At 43.1% G+C, this 20,074-nt stretch overlaps 1 protein-coding gene across 11 annotated transcripts in view; it reads left to right on the top strand.

The window, feature by feature from the left end:
* Positions 1-20,074, top strand: part of HNRNPM (heterogeneous nuclear ribonucleoprotein M) — a 40,237-nt gene that overhangs the window by 11,882 nt on the left and 8,281 nt on the right. For 2 of the 11 annotated variants that reach the window (XM_045044927.1, XM_045044964.1), the window contains 11 exons: positions 4,907-4,959; positions 5,872-5,879; positions 5,965-6,058; positions 7,160-7,351; positions 8,611-8,764; positions 9,585-9,634; positions 10,461-10,521; positions 13,508-13,609; positions 14,862-14,906; positions 15,364-15,441; positions 18,994-19,092. In XM_045044927.1, coding sequence (XP_044900862.1) covers positions 4,907-4,959; positions 5,872-5,879; positions 5,965-6,058; positions 7,160-7,351; positions 8,611-8,764; positions 9,585-9,634; positions 10,461-10,521; positions 13,508-13,609; positions 14,862-14,906; positions 15,364-15,441; positions 18,994-19,092 — 936 coding nt within the window. The remainder of the gene's footprint in view (positions 1-4,906; positions 4,960-5,871; positions 5,880-5,964; positions 6,059-7,159; positions 7,352-8,610; positions 8,765-9,584; positions 9,635-10,460; positions 10,522-13,507; positions 13,610-14,861; positions 14,907-15,363; positions 15,442-18,993; positions 19,093-20,074) is intronic. The other 9 variants (XM_045044949.1, XM_045044930.1, XM_045044955.1 and 6 more) reach the window with 7 other exon arrangements.

The raw sequence follows: 20,074 nt of genomic DNA, 5'->3' as shown, positions 1-20,074 counted from the left end.
CTGTTGCCGCAGCTAGGGACAGTTAGCACCCTAAAAGCGTCAGTCTCCAGGTAATCTCCAGAGTGGACCAGCTGCAGAGACCTGGCTTGTTATAACCCAGACGCTTTTTATTGGTCTGCCTCTTAAGAGTTTTGCTGTTTCAGGAAACCAGTGGAATAAGCTTCATTAGTTGTCTTCAACTGAAAGGTCTGGGAAATGTCCTGTCACTGCAACACTGTCTAATTGCCGCCTCTCAGAACTAAACTAGATGCTTTAAAGTGGCATGACCAGAGCTTTTCTAAGGCCAATCATGCCTGAGATTGCCTCTTGTACCCCTCTGTGATTCCTGATCTTTACCCCCTTACATGGCCACCGGGCGTATGTTGTCCGTCTTAAGTTTTAGCATTTGGCAACATTCTGGGACATCCTATGAATGACACGTGTATTCTGTGAATTGGTCACTTTGCCTTTTTCCCCTGGATGGGGTCACAAAGCCTGTTTGGTGCCCAGCTGTTTGGTGACACTATCATGAAATCAGCATCACTGAGTTTAAAGAGAGAATGCATGGAAAGCTTGTTTTGTCCTGAGTCGGGCTGCCTTTTTGCTCACTACCCACCCCTCCCCCTCCCCCTCCCCCTCCCCCTCCCCCTCCCCCTCCCCCTCCCCCTCCCCCTCCCCCTCCCCCTCCCCCTATATTGGTCAGGGATGTGGCTTCAACAGTTTTCACAGCCCATAGAATAGAACGCTGAACTTTCCTCTTCCTGTTCTAAGTGTCCTGATGGAACAAAGGAAAGGTTTCTATTGTCCTTTCTCTTGACCATGTTTCTTTTTAACAGAGATATTACATGGAACAAATAAATGGCTGCTGTGAACACCAAAGAGTTGCTGGATTGAAACCAAATTGAGAGTCAGGGTGATAGGAAATTTGAATTGGCGATTGTCACACCAGGTCCCAGTCACCCAGTTTTTACCCCTTGACAGATTGGAATCACATTGCAGGTGTTTGACCTTAAGGACTGGGTGAAAAACGGTGCTCTTGGGAATTCACACTTGGTGTTGTGCTACGTTACTGGGAAGTCCTGTGTGGGTGAATAAAGCTCCTTATTGGTTATTGGGCTGCTTGTTCTTGTTCTCCTGGCCTGACCAGGTAGTTGGCACATCGAGGTGGGGCGGTTGTAACCAGACAGGCCTGAGTTGGACCTGCCCTGAGTAAACAGCACAGTTGGAGGAATAAAGGAAAGTCCATGATGGAGTTTACTCTCAATCAATCCCAAGTTTATCAGCAGTCAGGTTGACCTGTGTAAGCAAGGATTTCTTTAAGCACTTAATCCTGTCCTCATTTAATGCATCACTCTGAGTAAATTTCAGATTCCAGCTGACAGAAAACTGAGGCCCAGAGGGCAAGTGTAGTCCAGAAGAAAGTCTCCCTTGGCCCTTGAAGACAACCTATGTTGTGGATTTATGGAGCCGAACTTTATTTTCAATTTAAGTAAAAATCCATATCCAGTCCTTTTGTTCCTTTGTGTTTTCCTGTTTTGGAAATTCAGCCTGCATTTTTTAAAGAATTAGGCTAAGGCATCTCTATCTGGGGGTACTTGGGTTGAACCTGGATAGTGTAGCCTGCCTTAGCTTACTTGGTAGGTTTTGGTTTAGTTAGAGAAGTAGTGGTCTTCAGCTTTTGCTATGAAAGTAGCAAGAACGGGCTCCATAAGTATCCAGTTTGTCCATTAAATTAAGTAGACGTTGTGTAGAACAATTAGTTTGCCACGTTTCATGTTGTCTATGTATTAAAGATACAAGCTTTCCAGTTAAAATACTCATTTGTTCTGTGCACCCCTCTGTGAGAGCAGCCAGCTGAGAGTTGAATGTGTTTGAGGGGAATGCATTTGATAACATACCCTACTTTTGAGCCTTCCCCCTCCAACCCCATCTTTTAAATTATAGGCCTTTTCACATGTGAATTCTCTTCAGTGAAGTTTTGGCCTCCATACATCATCTTTTTTTGGGGGGGGGGGTCAGTTTCAGAGTAAATGAGAACACAGAAACAAATACTCCTGGTGATAAAAATATGTGCGGGAGTGTTAAATCACAGTAGCTCCTAGGGACTTCCTGACTTCATTTCGGGTTGCGTGTTCACTCTCCTTATCCTCATGATGTGTTTTATTCTTGAGGCAATGTTTTTAATAATCCGTGTAAATGTTGGTTAAAGGTGACTTGGAGCATTTTAAACTAAAGGTAGGTGATAACGTTTGTCAGATTTTTCGAAGTCTTAGTTTTTTCATATAGATGTTTTGATGTTTAAAGCTCAGAAGGATTTCCTAGCGCCTCCTCTTGAGATTCCATGGATTCCATCCATGTTCAGGAAGGGAGAGGAACAACTGTGTTTTTCATCAGTACCTGCGAGTTCCATTTCAGAGAGACTCGCTACTTACTGCCAATTTGTTACCTCTGCCTCTCAGTCCTAGCTCCTCTGCTGTGGTGGATTTGCTTTCTTAAACGTAGTTTCATTGGCTGCGAGCAGACTATGCATGGTTGGCAAATTTTGCCTTCAGAGTTTTGTTGCTAGTTGTTCTGACTGAACAGGTTTTTGTTTTAATCCTGTAGAACTGAAAAGAGAGGTGGTCTTCGTTAGATCTTCCTCTAGGGAAGTACGAACTAGCACCTGTTGCATATCTTGTATACTGATTTGCTTACATCTCTGAATTAAGGCAGTCTCTCAGGGGAGACATTGGGAATTGACGAGGGACACGGTTATTATTAACGGTCCTCACGAACAGCACTACTCGTGCTAGAGCCACAATGACTTCCTAATCTGTGGCTAAACGGATAGGGTGGAGGGTTTTTTTAATGTAATTTTTTGTTTTTACTGAACAACTATACCATTTGGGGGGAAAAATAAGAAAGGACATTTTAAACAAAGTTTTGGTGCTAAGGATTGAAGTTGGATGTGTGCCGTCACTAGAATGTGAAGTGGGCAAAGCCCTAATTTCTGAACCTGGCTTTTTGGAAAAAAGTTTGGTTTGGACTTGGTTTCTAGGATGCAATGACAGTTTTGATAAAGTGTCTTTATGGACACGGACTAGAAACTTATCAAACGCAACAGTATTTGAATTCTGACAACATAGTTGTCTTGAGTTAGAGATTGTGATTATTTATTTTTAAGGTCACTAGGTGGTAGTCCCCGCTTGTAGAAAATAAATTTGAGGTCTCTTCACTGTCTTGACACTATTTGGCATTTTTATCAAAGTGGAGATAAAGGCTGTTGGTCCTCAAATGGCTGCTGCTGTTGAAATGAATGGCTGTTTAAAAACATGGCCTCAGGAATGTGGCCACAATTTTTTTGGAATTGCTTTCCTTTGTAAGGGTGAAATAAAGCCAATTTGTATGACTGTCCCTTGGCTGATCATTTTCAGTTTGCCCCACAGGAGTACATACTCCAAAAGTTAAATTACACCAGCCCCTATTTCCACTCTTCGTTCTTTGCACTGATTCTCCTTCCTGTTTTGTGCACAGTGCTGGTCTGGTTCTGTAACGTGCCAAAAAAAGACAAGGGGAGGTGACTTTGAACACTTGGCCTTCTTGTTGTCAACTGCCATGCAAGTATATTGCTAATAAATACTCCCTTCAAATTGTTAATTTTTAGAAGTAATTTTATCCTACTTTACATTCACATCATTCCTTGATGTATTTTAAATTCCTTATAATTTTAATTTCCTTTGGACAAATGAATTAGAATAGGCAGGACTTGTCAAGGCCATTAAGAGGCTTACGTTTACTCTTGTACTGTGAAACCAAACTTGAACACTGAATTGGAGAAGCCTTTACTATCATAAAGATAATCCTTTTTCAAAAAGGATATTCCTGAGTACAAAACCGCTTGCTTGGCTTTGGAGAGCCTGCTGAGAGATGTTTTCTCCAAGTTAACACTTCAAATTTCTGTTGTTCTTGTGCCATCTTCAAGTTCAGCAGCCATTTTGGTGGTTGTCGTCTTGATGGGTTCTAACATCTGGTCATGGTGGTCATGAATTGGCAATCCAAACCTTGAGGAAAATCTGTGGAACCTTTTGAAATGCTTCATTTTTAACCCCTTCCCCACCTTTGTGTAGATTAGAATCCTGTGTCTTAACTGTCAGTTGCAAACTGAGCTCTGAATTCGCATTTATCTTTGTCTTTCAATGGGAAGGTTGAAAAAGCAGGAGGAATAAAAGCCTGCCTTAACTCACCGAAGAGAATCCAGATGCTGCTCTGGTTTTGCGATCGGATACTCGAACATCCTCCTTCTGACCATTATGGAGCCTAGTGCTGTGCGCAGGACCAGCTACAGATTTTGTGGGGCCCCGTGCAAAATGAAAACACGAGGTGCCTCGTTAAAAAACTAAGAATTTTGTGATAACAGCAGCATTAAACTAACTATGCACGTGGCCCTCTTGAATGACGGGCTTTGTGCACTCCTGTAGCCGCCCCTTTGGGCATGTGTGCGTGCACATCCCTGGATTTAGCAGTTGAGCTCAGTTCAGTGGCATTGCGGCCTGTGTGCTGTTTACCTGCTTTCACCAGTAAGAGTGTACGTGCAAAACCGTTTTCCTCCTTTCCCCAAAAAAGTGAATCACGCAGACTTCTTTCCTGTAGATTTGGATTGCCTCTAGTCATGAATGAGTATTTCAGACAGGGAAATTGATACGGAAATCTGTGGAAATAGCTTGTTTGTGGTGGGAGGAAAATCAAGGACATAATTGTTAACGAGTCTCACCTACTTTTACTGCACACCTGTAATGCCTAGTTTGGTGGTTTAGAGAATATGGAGTGTTTCTGGGCTTTCTTATAAGGCAGAGGCTCCATACAAGGTTGCTGATGATTGTTCTAAATTCCCATTGTTTTCTTGGCTTTTCTCCCTTGGTTTATGTGTCGTCTGGAAACTGATTTGTAGTTGGTGAGGTAACATACGTGGAGCTCTTAATGGACGCTGAAGGAAAGTCAAGGGTAAGTGTCTGAGAGAATTTCTTCTGTGGATTTACTACTTGAAAAATGTAACTGTATGGTGGCGTGGAATCGAATGAAATCAGGAAGGCAGTGAGTGCTCATGTTACAGTAGCTATGTTTGATTTTTGCCAAACATTTGAGTGGGGTGGGAGGGGATTTGCAAACGGGAGTCCCGCTTTTCCAAATGGCTGGCCAAAGAGCTTTTTGGTATTCTGTTTGGATGCCCAATTTGGATAACTGGGGACCAATAGCAGCATTGTCTCTTTGTTAACAGAGGAATTGGCTGTGTGTGAATTATGCATGGAATTTTAGCGGTGGTATATTAATGTAAAACGTGTGTTCTTGTCTAGAAAATGTTACTCTTGGTCGTTTGCTGAATTTGAAAGTTGTGTGAACCAAAGATTCCGAAAAGTTGCCTTTGTGCCAGTAAATTGTAAAACAATTATTAAAATCTGAATGTTTAAAATTGGCCTAGTTTAAAGAGAAAATTAAATTATTTTGTCGCGCAATAGAATGGCTTAGAATAATCAAAAGGATGAGCTTTAATTTACGGAAGGGATGGATTTAGGAGGAGTATGATAAGGAATTGATTTGAGTACAGAGAGAAGCAGATCTAAAGTTTGTGTGATTTCTTGGAGAACCTGAATTTAGGTCTGCTTATTACAACTTCAGCAGCTATAGTGCCATGCTGGTAACGTGCAGGCAGAGGAGGTAACAAGGAGCCCAGCTTTTAATAAGGAAGGCTAGGCGAGTCATTCCTGTGAGCTTCCCCTTAGAAGGGTTGATATAAAAACTAACCTTGTGATATAAATCGTATTTTTAATTTATGTAACTGTCACTGGTATTTACTATGTTTTCCTTTTTTTCTCCTCTTTCCTTGCTCTTCTGACTGGTCTGTGGCTTCCTCCAAAGGGATGTGCGTAAGTATTGTCTAGTTACTTATTGGCAATTGAGCCTTCTCAGTCGTAGGACCGGTTTCACTCATCTCCTTTTGGCTCTTCATAGCGTTGTTGAATTCAAGATGGAAGAAAGCATGAAAAAGGCTGCGGAAGTTCTAAACAAGCATAGTCTGAGTGGAAGACCACTGAAAGTCAAAGAAGTAAGCTCTTGAAACAATGTGGATATCATTTATAATTGTCGAGTTGTCCCCGTTTGGAGTTAGGAAAAGACAAAAGTAATCCTTGACTACATTTTACGGAGCAGACCAACCTGTTGTTTTTAATGAAGAGGGCCAGTCACAGGCTTCAGCAGTCAACTCCTGTAGGAACTTGGAACAATGATGGAGCACGTCCTGAGCAGCTGCTGTCTTCCCGATGTCTGTGATTTGTCTTAGACCAGCCTACCTTGTTTTATTGATCAGGGGCACTTGGACTGAGCCCCTGGTTGGTGTATGTGTGTGTGGGTGTGTATGTGTGTGTGTTAAGGGATTCTACACCTAAAGTTTTACCCAGCCTGAACCCTATTTCTTAGCCCACCTTTTTTCTTTTTTAAAGCGAGTTTATCATTACTCAGATCCACTTTGGTATTTAATCCAAACCAGATACCTTCTCTCCCTTGAGAAAGCGGGAAGTTTTTACGATTAAATCCCTCCCTTATTTTTACCTTTCCTTCTTAGAGGAAGATTAATATATTCAGAGCTCAGAGAGTAGAGCACAGTAGGGGCTAAGGTTTCTTTGGGCTGAGGAGACACATGAAAGGGCAAAGAGTTCAAGACTAGTGTCAATGCCAGAGTTTCATACACCTGTCCAGACCTTACACGAGTCAGACGCCTGCATAACATGAAGGATGGAGTACCTCGGTGATCTAGAACTGCGTTTTCAAACTTTTGGAACAATCACTGATGGGGTTAACAGAAATTAACAGAACCCCATTGAAAATTAGTGAGATTCAACTATACCAAGCCTGTGAAGATCTTATTTCAGTCTGGAAGTGTTCTGTGTTCTATCAGCTAATCTTGTCATCTGCCACTCAGTTCAATTGATAGCTAAATTTGACACCTTTCCTTTTGGCCTCGTTCCTTTGGCTGGAATTCTTCTAACCTGATGGTTGAGTTCGTTTGAATTTCTTGTTATAGATTTCAAGAAATACTTTGCCAAACAACCTCTCAATCTCTGGAGTTTGGGGAATATCACTTTTAGTGAGATCGTGGTCTTCGTTGTCACTGGGTCAGTTAAATGTAACACTTTTGTGCTTGTTTTAGGATCCTGATGGTGAACATGCCAGGAGAGCAATGCAAAAGGTGATGGCTACGACTGGTGGGATGGGTATGGGACCAGGTGGCCCAGGAATGATTAATATCCCACCCAGTATCCTAAATAATCCTAACATCCCAAATGAGATTATCCATGCATTACAGGCTGGAAGACTTGGAAGCACAGTATTTGTAGCAAATGTAAGTAAACGGGAACATTGTCTAAGGTGGAAGAGTCAGAACTTTATGATGGTTTTGTTAATATGTTATAAAAGTAGTTCTGATATTGGAGGAGAACAATTGAAAAGAGGGTTATGCTGTCTTCTTCTTCTGTTTAAAAAACAAACAACTTTGAAGTTGGGCTTTGTCCCACAGTGACCCTGTAGTGATCAGTCACAGGCTTGACCATGGTCCCTCCCACTGGGGTCATGTTCACTGGCTTTTGCTGGTTATAAAAGTGGCAGCTGAGTCTGCATTCCCTGCGGGTGCAGGCCAAAAAAGTGTATGAACCAAGCTGACATTCCATCCCTCCTCTTGTGTTTGGGATGAAAGATAATGCCTTTGCCATTTGCAAAGGGAAATGTTTTTAAAGAAAAATGCATTGGGAAGGATGATGGTAAACTTTAGCTGGGGAACAAAAAAGTTTTTTTTTTTGTTTGTTTTTTTTTTTTTTTTTGGGTTCAGAGTAAGCATTAATTTGAAAGGCATGAGGTGACTTAACCTGTTCTTCGGAGAAAAGAGACAGTGACTAGCAGTTAAGGCCAGGCTTCATAATTGTATCTGAAAAATTCTGTGGTGGGATAAGTCCTTGTGACATTTTTTTTATTTATTTATTTATTTATTTATTTATTTATTTATTTATTTATTTATTTATTTATTGTATTTAATTATTTATTTTTGAGAGAGAGAGAGAGAGAGAGTGTGTGTGTGTGTGAGGAAGCACGAGCAGGGGAGAGGAGCAGAAGGACAGAGAATCTCAAACAGGCTCCATGCTCAGCAAAGGGGCTCGATCCCATGACCGTGGGGATCATGACCTGAGCCGATATCAAGAGTCGACCCTCAACTGACTGAGCCACCCAGGCGCTCCTGTGACATTATTTAAAATAAAATAATAAAATAAAAAAAATTTTTTTTAATGTTTTTACTTTCAAAGGAGAGAGGGAGACAGAGCATGAGGGGGGGAGGAGTGGAGAGAGAGGGAGACACAGAATTTGAAGCAGGCTCCAGGCTCTAAGCTGTCAGCACAGAGCCCTATGTGGGGCTCGAACTCACAAACTGTGAGATCATGACCTGAGCTGAAGTTGGACACTTAACTGACTGAGCCACCCAGGCACCCCTGTGACGTTATTTTTAAATGTTTGTTTCCAACCAGAGCATATTGTGTTCAATATGTTACGTGTTCAAAATGTTTTTTCTTGAGATGTCTACATTGAGATTTTTCTCTCCTTTCTCTTGATTAGCTGGATTATAAAGTTGGCTGGAAGAAGCTGAAGGAAGTTTTTAGTATGGCTGGTGTGGTGGTCCGAGCAGACATTCTTGAGGATAAAGATGGAAAAAGTCGTGGAATAGGCACTGTTACTTTTGAACAGTCCATTGAAGCTGTGCAAGCTATATGTATCCTTTTATCAGAATTCAACTCTTGGTGAACAGTTTGGCCTTAAATATTGCATGAATAACACAGGTTTTTGGGGAGGAAGTGGTAACTGTGTGTGTATTTCCCAAATGACCATAGGGATTGCATTACTGTGGAATGTAAAAGTTGTCTGTGATGGAATTGATTCAGTACTGCATAAATAGAAAATAGGCCCGTGCCCGTGAGTGGTCTTTTCCAGTGTTCTCTTTTTAGAGTCTGGTTTGAAGGGAGAAGTCTAAAGAATACGCCACTGGAGAGAAATTCGGTTGTTATTTCACGTATAAGTCCTTGGCTGTATTTCTCCAATGGATTGACATCATTCTAGAAATACTTCTCTCTCTGATCCTAAGCTGGTTACCCTGGAGTTTTATCTTTGTAGTCACAGCGGAGAATGCCACACATGAACACAGTCATTAAACTTGGAGAAGACTTTTACTGTGTATCTTACCCAGAAAACGTGGTACTTGAAAAAATATATGGTACTTGGCCCATTGGACTCATACAAAAAACTGATGCCAGGACCTAAGAGGATGGTTTAGTGAGAAGTGTGGGGTTATGTGAGTGGAGCTCTACACCTAAGGAGTAAGCTGACACTTCCTTCCCCGTCCCTTGAGCTTTATTTATTGTTGCTTTTATGGTTAATGTAGAAACAAAGATTTTAAAAGTTTAATGAAGAACCAAAATTGCTCATAAATTCACTACTCAGAGGGGCTGGTAGCAGTTGGAGCATTTTTCTCTTCTGTATTTTTCTCCTGTGCATGTTTTTAGAATTGCGAGAAATAGCCTTAATTGGAATATCAGCTATGTTTAATGGTCAACTGCTATTTGATAGACCAATGCATGTGAAAATGGTAAGTTAATAGGATCTCTTTCTCCATGATATATTCAAATAAGTCTAGCAATAACATGGGAATATTAAGAGTGTACATAGCTATTATACTATATTTATGGATCAGTCTAAGTTAAAAAAGTTGCAGTATGTTGAGCAAATTTATGGCAGAAACAGCTCTTCAGATATATTTCCCTTTTGCACAGTTGCCTGTTAACTGACATGGTCAGGAGATCAGTTGAGTATCCTGCTCAAGCAAGTGATCAAGTTCAAAGATCGGTTATGTACATGGGGTTCTACTCTTCAGGGTATCTCATAATGTTTAGCATTTTATCTGTTGTGACTCTAAGTCTTTGATTCACACAGCCTTTCAGGGTCTGTTGAAGCGCTTCATTGTAAACATTATCCCTGCTTTGGCTGTGCCAGGGTAATAGTGAATTAATACAAGCACGACTAGAATATGCTGAGGGCAATCTGGTGAGGGCTCAGATTCAAGAAGAAAATAAAGGGAACTGTAAAGGGGTATTTTAGCTACCTTAAGCATTCACTTTAGTTTTTTGAATAGATTATTGCTTTACATGGCTTAAAAAGCGTGAAGATACAGCGTGAGAGTCTTTCCCTTACTTGGTGCCCAGGTCCCTTTCATCCCCCCTAGTAACGTGGATGCATATTTTTGTCCTTCTTTTTACATAAGGGTGCAAGTACTCTGTGTATTTCTTTTTGTACTTGTGTGTTATTTCGTGGCATGGGTGGATCATAATTTAGTCCTCTGTCATTGGGAGTTGTTTCCATCTGTTGTTGTTGTAAGCTGTGCTTTAATACTGAGATTTACTCACTTTCTCTTTCAGGATGAGAGGGCCTTACCAAAGGGAGATTTTTTCCCTCCTGAGCGTCCACAGCAACTTCCCCGTAAGTGTCTCCGTATGGCTTAGTTTTTGAATTTGATCAATACTGACCGGAGAACTACACTTACCCTTGAGTTTGCGCCATGTGATTCTACAGTGCTCTTGATCATTCTTGAGGGAAAGGTTCAAAAAGGGGTTTGTGGTAATTTTTTTCCCCCTGTAGATTCTTCAGGGTGAAATACGAGCAGAGAGATTGACAACTTAGGAAGGGTGGTTAGGATTACTCTGTGGTGAGGCAGACTACATCCTCTAGGATGTAGTTGGGTGTTTTGAAAGTGTCCTGTGGAAGGAAGAACCAGAAACTGGAAAGGAATTAAAATCAGGTTGCCCGTGGGATCAGAAGAGATTGGTTAGCATGGTATGGCTCAGCGTGGTTCCACCCTTAGGTATACGTCGAAGAACTGAAAACTGTGTCTCCATAAACATTCATGTGGGTGTTCCTGGCACCGTGATTTCAGTTGATAAATGGATAGAAGTGGTAAATTTATATGATGGAGCATTACTCAGCCATAAAAAGGAACCAAGTACTGATACCTGCCACGGCGTGGATGCACCTTGATTCCATCTGTAGGAAATGTCCAAAAAAAGACAAATCCACCTACAGAAAGTAGATTAGTGGTTGCCAGGGGAGAGGGGTAAGTGGAGAGTTGTTTTTGGGGTGATGACAGTGTTTTGGAATTAGATGAGGGTGATAGTTGTATGTACGAAAAATCACTGAACTGTACACTTTGGGGGCATCTTATGTGAAGTACGGTGATCCATATTTTTATATGGGCTCACGTGAAACATCCAGGTGAAAGTCTGTCCCGTGACAGGGAAGACTAGGTGACCAGTCACCTCGAAGATGGAAGTGGTGCATATTAGTGAAGCCTTAGGCCCTCTTTCTGACAAGCCCACAGGGCTGTGCGGAGCCTGGGCATAGGCAGCAGTGAGAGTGCCGGCCTCCAGCAGCAAGAAGGGCTGGGGAGTCCGTAGGTAGCATGGGAGTTGGGTGGCCGTGGGAGGGGAGGGGCTTGCTTGTGCTATGTTGGGAGAACTTCCTAGCAGATGAGGCAGTTGGGGTGGGTGTCTGTTTGGAGGGCCAGGGAGTGTCTCTGGTCTGGAGTGGGGACTCAGGCCTAAGGCCCAGCATCAGATGGATTGAATGAGAGCCTAGACAAGAACACTAACAGGAGTGCCTTTGTGGTTTAACATTATTGGAAGCGTAAATGAGGCAGATTTCGAGGGGAGGTCAGAGGCTTCAAGAATAGATGGCTTAGTTGAAAATTTAATATATATATATATTTTTAAACGTTTATTTATTTTTGAGACAGAGAGAGAGAGAGAGAGCATGAATGGGGGAGGGTCAGAGAGAGAGGGAGACACAGAATCTGAAACAGGCTCCAGGCTCCGAGCTGTCAGCACAGAGCCCGACGCGGGGCTCGAACTCACGGACCGCGAGATCATGACCTGAGCCGAAGTCAGCCGCTTAACCGACTGAGCCACCCAGGCGCCCCGAAAATTTAATATTTTTTAGAGAAGTACCACATATCCTTGCCCTAATCAATGTGGTCACTTGCCATGATCACTCAGGATCAGAGTGATGGCTCTTACTGACGTTTGTGCCTAGAGGAAGTGGGATGAGGGCTGTTTGAGAGCCTTGGCTGGCACACATTGGGCCCCAGGGAGCCCATTATCCATGACTCTTGGTCTCCCAGCACATTTCAGAGGGTTGACTTCAAAATCTTCAGTGCCTTAGGGAGTAAGTAACCTTGGTGATCTCTCGCTTGCTGTTTCTATGCAATTTAGAAACACTAGTCTGTTAAAACAGATTAAATATCTGGGAACTGGCATCAAGGTTCTTTTTAAGGTATTATTATTACTTTTAATGAACTTGGTTACCATTTAAAACCTGGTCTTGGTTTAAGCGTCAGGCCAGGGTCGCTCAGAGCATCGCAAGTGTCTTGCACTGTCTGGTCTTGTTCGCTCTTTTGAGACCAGTCTGTATTCTTACATCCCTGTTTGTGTGTGTGGGCATGGAGTTGAGAGCGGACTGGGTATTGATCCACAGGTTAGGAAGCTTTCTGGGCAGGAGAGAACAGTAGTTTCATTGTTGCTACAACCACCTGTAGAGTCAGAATAGTGTATGCCCAGTGTATTAACTGGCTGGTTTATTCCATTGTTTTTTCTTGGGGAAAGTCCTTTGGGCTACCAGGTTGTGAGGTGGTGATTGGGCACATTTGCGCTGCTGGCCACCCGATGTCCTTAATTGCCTTATTTATTTGTTTGTTTAAGTTTATTCATTTTGGGAGAGAGCAAGCAGGGGACAGGCAGAGAGGGAAGGAGAGAATCCCAAGCAGGCTCTGCACTGTCAGCACGGAGCCTGATGCAGGGCTCGAACCCATGAAATGTTGAGACCAAGACCTGAGCTGAAACCAAGAGTCGGATGCTTAACCAGCTGAGCCACCCAGGCGCCCCTCCTTTTTAACCTTTTAAAAAATGTTTATTTGAGAGAGAGCATGGGGGGGGGGGGGACAGAGAGAAGGTGAGACAGGATCTGAAGCGGGCTCCATGCTGACAGCAGAGAGCCTGATTTGGGGCTCAAACTCAAAAACCGTGGGATTATGACCTGAGCTAAAAGTCAGACGCTTAACTGACTGAGCCACCCAGGTGTCCCCTTAATTGCCTGTTTTAATTAAACATTTCTCAATTTGAGATTTGGGGAAATGAATAAGTGTCTGTGATTCTTACATTTGAGTTGTTCATAATTCTCTGTAATTTCCAGTTGCTTTTGTTTTATACATAGCACAAACTCTAATCTGCAATTGCATATGAAAAGTTACGCCTTGAAAGGGATAGCTCCCAAAAGCCCTGGGTTTGCTCTTGGAGGTGGGTGGATTGGAATGGAGTGTGACATTTACAACACAGTATAAACAAAGACTCTTTTTGCTTTGGAAGGTCATGGTTTTCTAAGTGGAATCTACACTTCCGACTTTCTCTTTTCCTTTCAGATGGGCTTGGTGGTATTGGCATGGGGTTGGGCCCAGGAGGACAGCCGATCGATGCCAATCACCTGAATAAAGGCATTGGCATGGGAAACATAGGACCCGCAGGTGAGAACTACAGTGTGCTTTGGAGATTTCTGGGGAAGTTAGTTTTTCAAATTACTGGGATAATTGGATGTTGAGTGCTTCAAATGGAATAAAGATTTAATTGGGGCAGAATTTCTTCCTTACTCCTCTCTCATTCATTTTGATAAAAGCAGTATTTTGTGTTTTTACTGAATTGAATCCTCTTTTCTAAAGTTATACTTTTGCATTTTGTCCTTGCATGACCTTCTGAGCTGAGGTAGTTAACGCTATTCGATAAAAGGAGGCAGGCCAGAGAGTTGGTCTTGCTCAAGGTCACATTATCAGTTAGTGACACACTGTAGATCCCCTGACCGTGGGACTACAGCACTGCCGCAGTCTGTTACCCAGACACCCTTAGGCTCTTGCCTGATGGTGATAATGGCTTGTAGAGGTGGGGGCATTGGCGGATACAAAAAAGCACAGGAGGGCCTCATTGCATGACAGCATAGCTGTCACAGGCCACAAAGACATGGTGTTGAGTGTTGTCTTTGTTCAAGATGATAAATAGCTAATGAATAAAAACTTTGTGGAGAATACACTTTAAATTTTGCTGTTCAGCATTTTCATTCTGTGCAATGAGGTGTTTATATACTATTAAGAACGATTTCATTTTTATGACCACAGACTTAACGGCTGTCTTTCTTGAAATCCTTTGAATTGCAGCCTGGATGCCCCTTCACTCCACTTCTGTCAGTTCTGCATATCCCTTGTCTCCCTCCCAGATTAAACTCTGGGCTGACCTCAGCACCCTCAGCCATCACCTCAGCTGGCCCTACCAGTCTGATGGCCACTCCTCTAACACCTAAGGAGAAAGTCTGGTGTTTTTAGGAACTGCTTTTTATTTAGAGAATTTTATCTTTGAAAGGGGTTTTTAAATCTACTTATGTTCCCTAAAATAAGCTTATAAAAAAGTGCTCTCCACTTTGTACCTGGTTAGTTATATATCATGTTTAACGTGGTCTGATTTGGGTAGTTGTTAAAACTGTATGTGGACCCTACAGAATTTTGAGTCACGTGATTATTTTGTTAAAGACTAACGTTTCTTGGAATGTGATAGTGTTGCAGGGGAGATGGTAGGACCGCTTTCCCCCTTTTCCTTGACAACTAAAATATACTCCTAATCAGGGATATTTTTTGTTCATTTGATGGTTTGGAATTTCCTGTGCTTTTTAAGTTCAAACGTTACTTACTACTTTGACATAATTTTAGTTTGCATTGACTTTTTCTTTTTAAGGAATGGGAATGGAAGGCATAGGATTTGGCATAAATAAAATGGGAGGTAAGAGATTTAAAATGAAGTACAAATGTAATCACTTTTAGGTATGGTTTTCTCTCACCTTTCCTCTTTCTTTTTCCTTAAGCCTTGCATGAATTCTCACTTTCGGTTTTCTAAAAGTTTGAGTCTAGAAATTAATTTTACCTGTCAGTCTTTCCTAGTGGGTATCTTGGCTTTGGTCTGGCTTTCTCACTAACTAGCTCTGTGACCTTGGGCAAATCACTCCATCTCTCTGGGCCTCTTTTTACTTGTCTGTTGAGGGGGTGGATCAGATTAGCGTTTTGAAGATGGTGGTTTCCAGGCAAGGGCACTAGCATTTTTTCCCCCAAAGTCCTTACACTTGGTAAGGAAGTTCCTGGCAGAAAACACCCAAAGTGAAACTCACGAAAACATCTTTCTTTTCCTGATGAGTGTAAGCGGTCTCATTGGGATGGTGCTCAAATGTGGATATCTCTTGCAGGAATGGAGGGACCTTTTGGTGGCGGTATGGAAAACATGGGTCGATTTGGCTCTGGGATGAACATGGGCAGAATAAATGGTAAGACTTGGGTTTCCTTCCTGTGTGCACCTGCCCTCTGCTGATTGTTGTCTCCTGGGCCACTGTGAGGCAGCACACCCATTGTCAGTGAATGAGATTTGCCCCTTCCACTTTTCTTGATGAATCCAGTGTCTTTGAACTGCCTTATTTGAAATCATAAGTTTGTATTTCCGAAGCTAGACTTGCTGGTAGGTAAGTGTTAATCCCCTTAGCCACTGAACTGTGTTCTGAATCTCCCCAGTAATTACCCAGAAAATTCTAGAGCTTTTTTATTGCCTCCAGCACTAGCAGGCATCCTGTAGACACATTTGTGGTTATGTTTTGCACACTTTAAAATCCTCTTCAAGTGTGAGGGATTAGTTTTAGTTTCTTTGGAGTTTTTGATCAAGTTCATCTCTCTCCTGGAGTGCTGGACTGCGTCAGTTCATGAGCACCTGCTCTGAGAACTTGGAGTTGTGAGCAGAGACAGTGATTTAGCTCAGCATTTCCATAGTGAGAATTTTGGTGTATTTCAGATCTACTATCCCTTTCGACCCCTTAACAGAAATTCAGTGGTATTAGTTATCATTGTAACCGTGTGTTTTGTTCAGTCCTTGCAAGAACCACATGATTTGTAGGTACTTTTATCACCATTTCATCAGAAACTGAGGCCCGGAGAGTGACTTGCCTAAGGTCACATGGCTAGTGATATTGGGAGATGGGTCCCGGTATCTGGCGGATCCTGCCCTTCAGAACTGCCTTCCGTGTGGGCGTCAGCCCCTCCTCAGTGGGCCTGCAGAGTGTGCCTTGAGAAGCCCCACAGTCTGTCTTTCTGAAATTCTCTAGGGGTTGGTGGACTCTTTTACCCCCACCTGTGGGGATGATGCTTCCCTTATACACATAAACTTCCCTGAGGAAGGTCATTGAAGATTTGCATGTGAATGTTTCTTTTCTGACCTGCAGTATCATTTAATGTGAAGATCGAATTAGAGCAACTGAGAGTCTTACTAGGATGGACCTTACTAACTATCAAACCGGAAAGAAAGATATTTCTCATGAATAAACTGTCCTTCTCCATGGGGTTGTCTTGTTCTAGATAATGGTAAAAAGATGTAGGGAAGTCCTCACCAGTAGTCAGGAATGAAGGGACAAAGGCCTGAGTTTGCAGGGTGCTTTCAAGCCAGCCTATAGTTCATAATGTGTATGGGAATTTTAATAAAAAGAGTTGGAGGAGTCTGGCTTGGTAAAGTGTTTGCTCAAAACAGATGAGTCCTCAGGAAGGAGGTAACATTGTTGCTCTGAGGAGTGGAGTGATGTGACTTAGAGGCCGATGGTGGGACGGTCCTCAGGAAGGAGGTAACGTTGTTGCTCTGAGGAGTGGAGTGATGTGACTTAGAGGCGGACGGACGGACGGACGACGGAAGTGAGCTGGGGCTGTGCTGAGCTGTGTGGGCAAAGTCCTTGGTAACCTGGCAGGTGGAAGGCAGCAGCCACAGTTCTGAGCCTGGTGATCAAAGGGTTCCGAGTGCAGGTTCTCGTGGGGAGCAACAGTGGAGGATGTGTTGAGATGCAGTACTCTTAGATGTTCTCACATACAGATACTCAGTCCTTCCATGTCATCCTCGACAGCAGAGAACAGGGACTTCTTCCACTTGAGCTGTGTTCTGGGATTTGAGTGAGTCAACGTAATCACAGAGGGAAATTGATAAAGATGTTTTGGGTTTAGTATTTAATTGGCGACTATAATCCATCTGTTCTGGTCACAGGTGCTGATATCAGACTGGCCCTAAGATTCTGATTTCTAATCAAAGTAGAGGTCAAGTCCTAATAGAATGGATACTTAGGAATTACAGATTAAAAAAACAAATCCCAAACAATGATTTGATGCAATATTTGACAATGAAAACACTTCCATTTTGGGGGGATTACATTGTAATTCACAGGGAGTTCCCTGAACTGCAGAGACTGCTGACAGTTGGGAAGATGACTTCTGAGGCCATTGTCCTATTACTGCCTGCACATGACTTCCTTATCTCCAGGGGGCAGAGTGCTGCCGTCTTCATGCCCTTACGATAGGGATTAAAGGAGTGCAGCAGAGCTCTGTCTGTTACGGTGCCAGTGTGGGACTTCTGCTATGCCTGCCACATGCAAGCTCCCACAAGTTAGTTACCTTTTCAGCAGATGGCATGCCACCAACCTGTGACCTTCAGTTGGGTCTATTCACACTATGAATAGCACGTCTCCCATTGCTAAATGAGGCATTTCTAATTCATAGTGCTAGCCTGCTTCCACATCTTCAGTAGACTTATTTCATTGAAAGTATAAGGGCTTGAGCTGCATAGAACCAGTTTTGGCAATTGCACAATTGAAGGCGATTGTTTGCCTGATTTCTAAGGAGCAAGATTAATTAGGTTTTTTTTTTTGTTTTGTTTTGTTTTTTTTTTTAATTTTTAACGTTTATCTATTTGAGAGAGAGAGGAGAATCCTAAGCAGGCACCATGCTGTCAGCACAGAGCTGGATGCAGGGCTCGATCTCACAAACTGTGGGATCATGACCTGAGCTGAAACCTGGAGTTGGATGCTTAACTGACTGAGCCACCCAGGAGCCCCAAGACCTTTGTTTTATTTTAAATTTATTTATTTATTTTTTTTAACATTTATTCCTTTTTTGAGAGAGAGTGAGCGGGGGAAGGACAGAGAGAGAGGGAGACACAGAATCCGAAGCAGGCTCCAGGCTCTGAGCTGTCAGCACAGAGCCCGATGCGGGCCTTGAACTCATGAACTGTGAGATTATGACCTGAGCCGAAGTCGAATGCTTAACCAACTGAGCCACCCAGGTGCCCCTGTTTTTTTTGTTTTGTTTTGTTTTGTTTTTTAAGGCATTGCAAAACGTAACTCTTGCTGTGAATGTAGAAAAAAGTAATGAAGTTACCAGTGTCTTGTGTAGAGGAGACCACTACAGTTGATCCTGGAGAAGGCATGTTATACTGCAGGGATGTTTCTGGATTCTCCTTGGATGTGCTTATGTTGGGAGAGCTTGGGTTTTTGCATTGGGCTTATAGGTTCCAGCCTTTGCCTCATCCCATAGCAGGCAGGTGGCCTTGGTCAGGTTACTAAGTCATTTGAGCCTTAGTTTCTTTGTAAAGGGGCCATGATGGTGGAGGGTGATAGAGGTGTGCAGGCTGTTGGGCGGATTCCGTGGACTGCTGGCGCCCCCCGGAACGCTGTGGGTGGGGCGGGGTGCTTGGGAAGTAACCGAGAGCTGTAGCTGCTGCTTCCTGTGACACAGCGTGGATGCATCCCATTGCTGTAGTGGCTTGGTGTAGCCACCGTGTGACTGTAACGAAAGTCATCAGTTAGTCTTTGGTGGATTGAAGGTAGGTAGGTGGTTTGCAGGGACTCACTTGAGGTGAGGGGACCTTTGTAAGGAATAAGGGATGAGTGATAGTTTTCTCCTAGAAAAGTAAGCGTGCTGACTTGGTGCTGGCTGCTGTGTGCCTGTAATTTGTTTTATTCATGTCTAAAGCCCAGAGGGATTCCTGGAAAGGCCTAGGATAATGATTTCTTCCACAGAGATGGAGCGTGGCTTGGGTGGAGGATTTGAGAGAGACTTTGCCAGAAACAAGATGGGAATGTTTCGAAGCTCTGGACAGCCCCATGGCAGAGGCATGGGTAAGAAGGCCCCACGTGAGCGGGGCTCATGCTCAGCTCAGAGGTTCTTTCTTAAGCAGAGTCCGCTATCTTTCCATCGTCTTTTAAAACATTGTTTTCTGGACTTAGGTAAAAGCTTTTGGTCCTTGAATTTTTTATTCGTATCAATAGCACCAGTTTCCTTTATAGTCTTTTCAAATGGCTTCTTTGGCTGCATCGGTATAAGGTGTTTGCTTGCCGAGGGAGTTAAAGCTGCTGCATTTACACAGCACTGGCTATCTAGTGCGGTAGTGGCTTCTGAGGCCCTGCTGAGCGGGATGTGAGTCCCCTTGTCCAGGGCGCCATGGTGCTCTAGGTAGCGGATGGTGTGGTGTGATTGCTGGTGCCTTTACAAGAGGCCTCAGGGAACTAGAGACGTGTTCTGGTGCTGGAAGGCCTGGAGTATTGGGCCTAAGTGCAGAGAAACTTTCGTTTCAGTTTTGGTTGCATTGCCCGGAGTGTCTCTCCCCTCCCTGCTGTTTTGAGTTTAGATGTTTCTGAGAATCTGTCAGCTTAGTTCTTCGTTAGTATGACGCAAAGAGATTGTCCATTTCTGCACTGTTAAGTTTGTTTCTGTCCAAGCAGAGTTGGAGCATCGGTCTGCACTCTTCCCCCATGTTTACCTGCTTCTCCTTCTGTGCAGATGTGAGGCTGCTAGGTGGCTGCCGCAGAGGGCTCAGCCTCTGTCTTTAGGGGACCCATTGAGTTAGGTGTGAGGTTTTAAGCTCCTTTTTGTCTTCTTTGTGTTAGTTGTATTCTTAGAATTTATGAAGGCTGTAGAAAGAGTCATCATCCAGTTCATCAGTGAGACAAGATTCTTCTGTGGGTTATCTCTGGGACTCCCATCCTCTTTGTGTTTGTGTTCTCCATGGAAACCAGGAACTATTAGAAACTGTTTTCCTTTTACTCTGAGTTTGGGGAGACTTCTGTTTCTTTTTCCCTCCCCGCATGTGAGGTAGCTGGA

Source organism: Felis catus, chromosome A2 (genome assembly GCF_018350175.1).
Source record: "Felis catus isolate Fca126 chromosome A2, F.catus_Fca126_mat1.0, whole genome shotgun sequence".
NCBI classification, from domain to species: Eukaryota; Metazoa; Chordata; class Mammalia; order Carnivora; family Felidae; genus Felis; species Felis catus.
The sequence above is the reverse complement of the archived record's forward strand: the minus strand, read 5'-3'. Positions and strand labels throughout refer to the sequence as shown.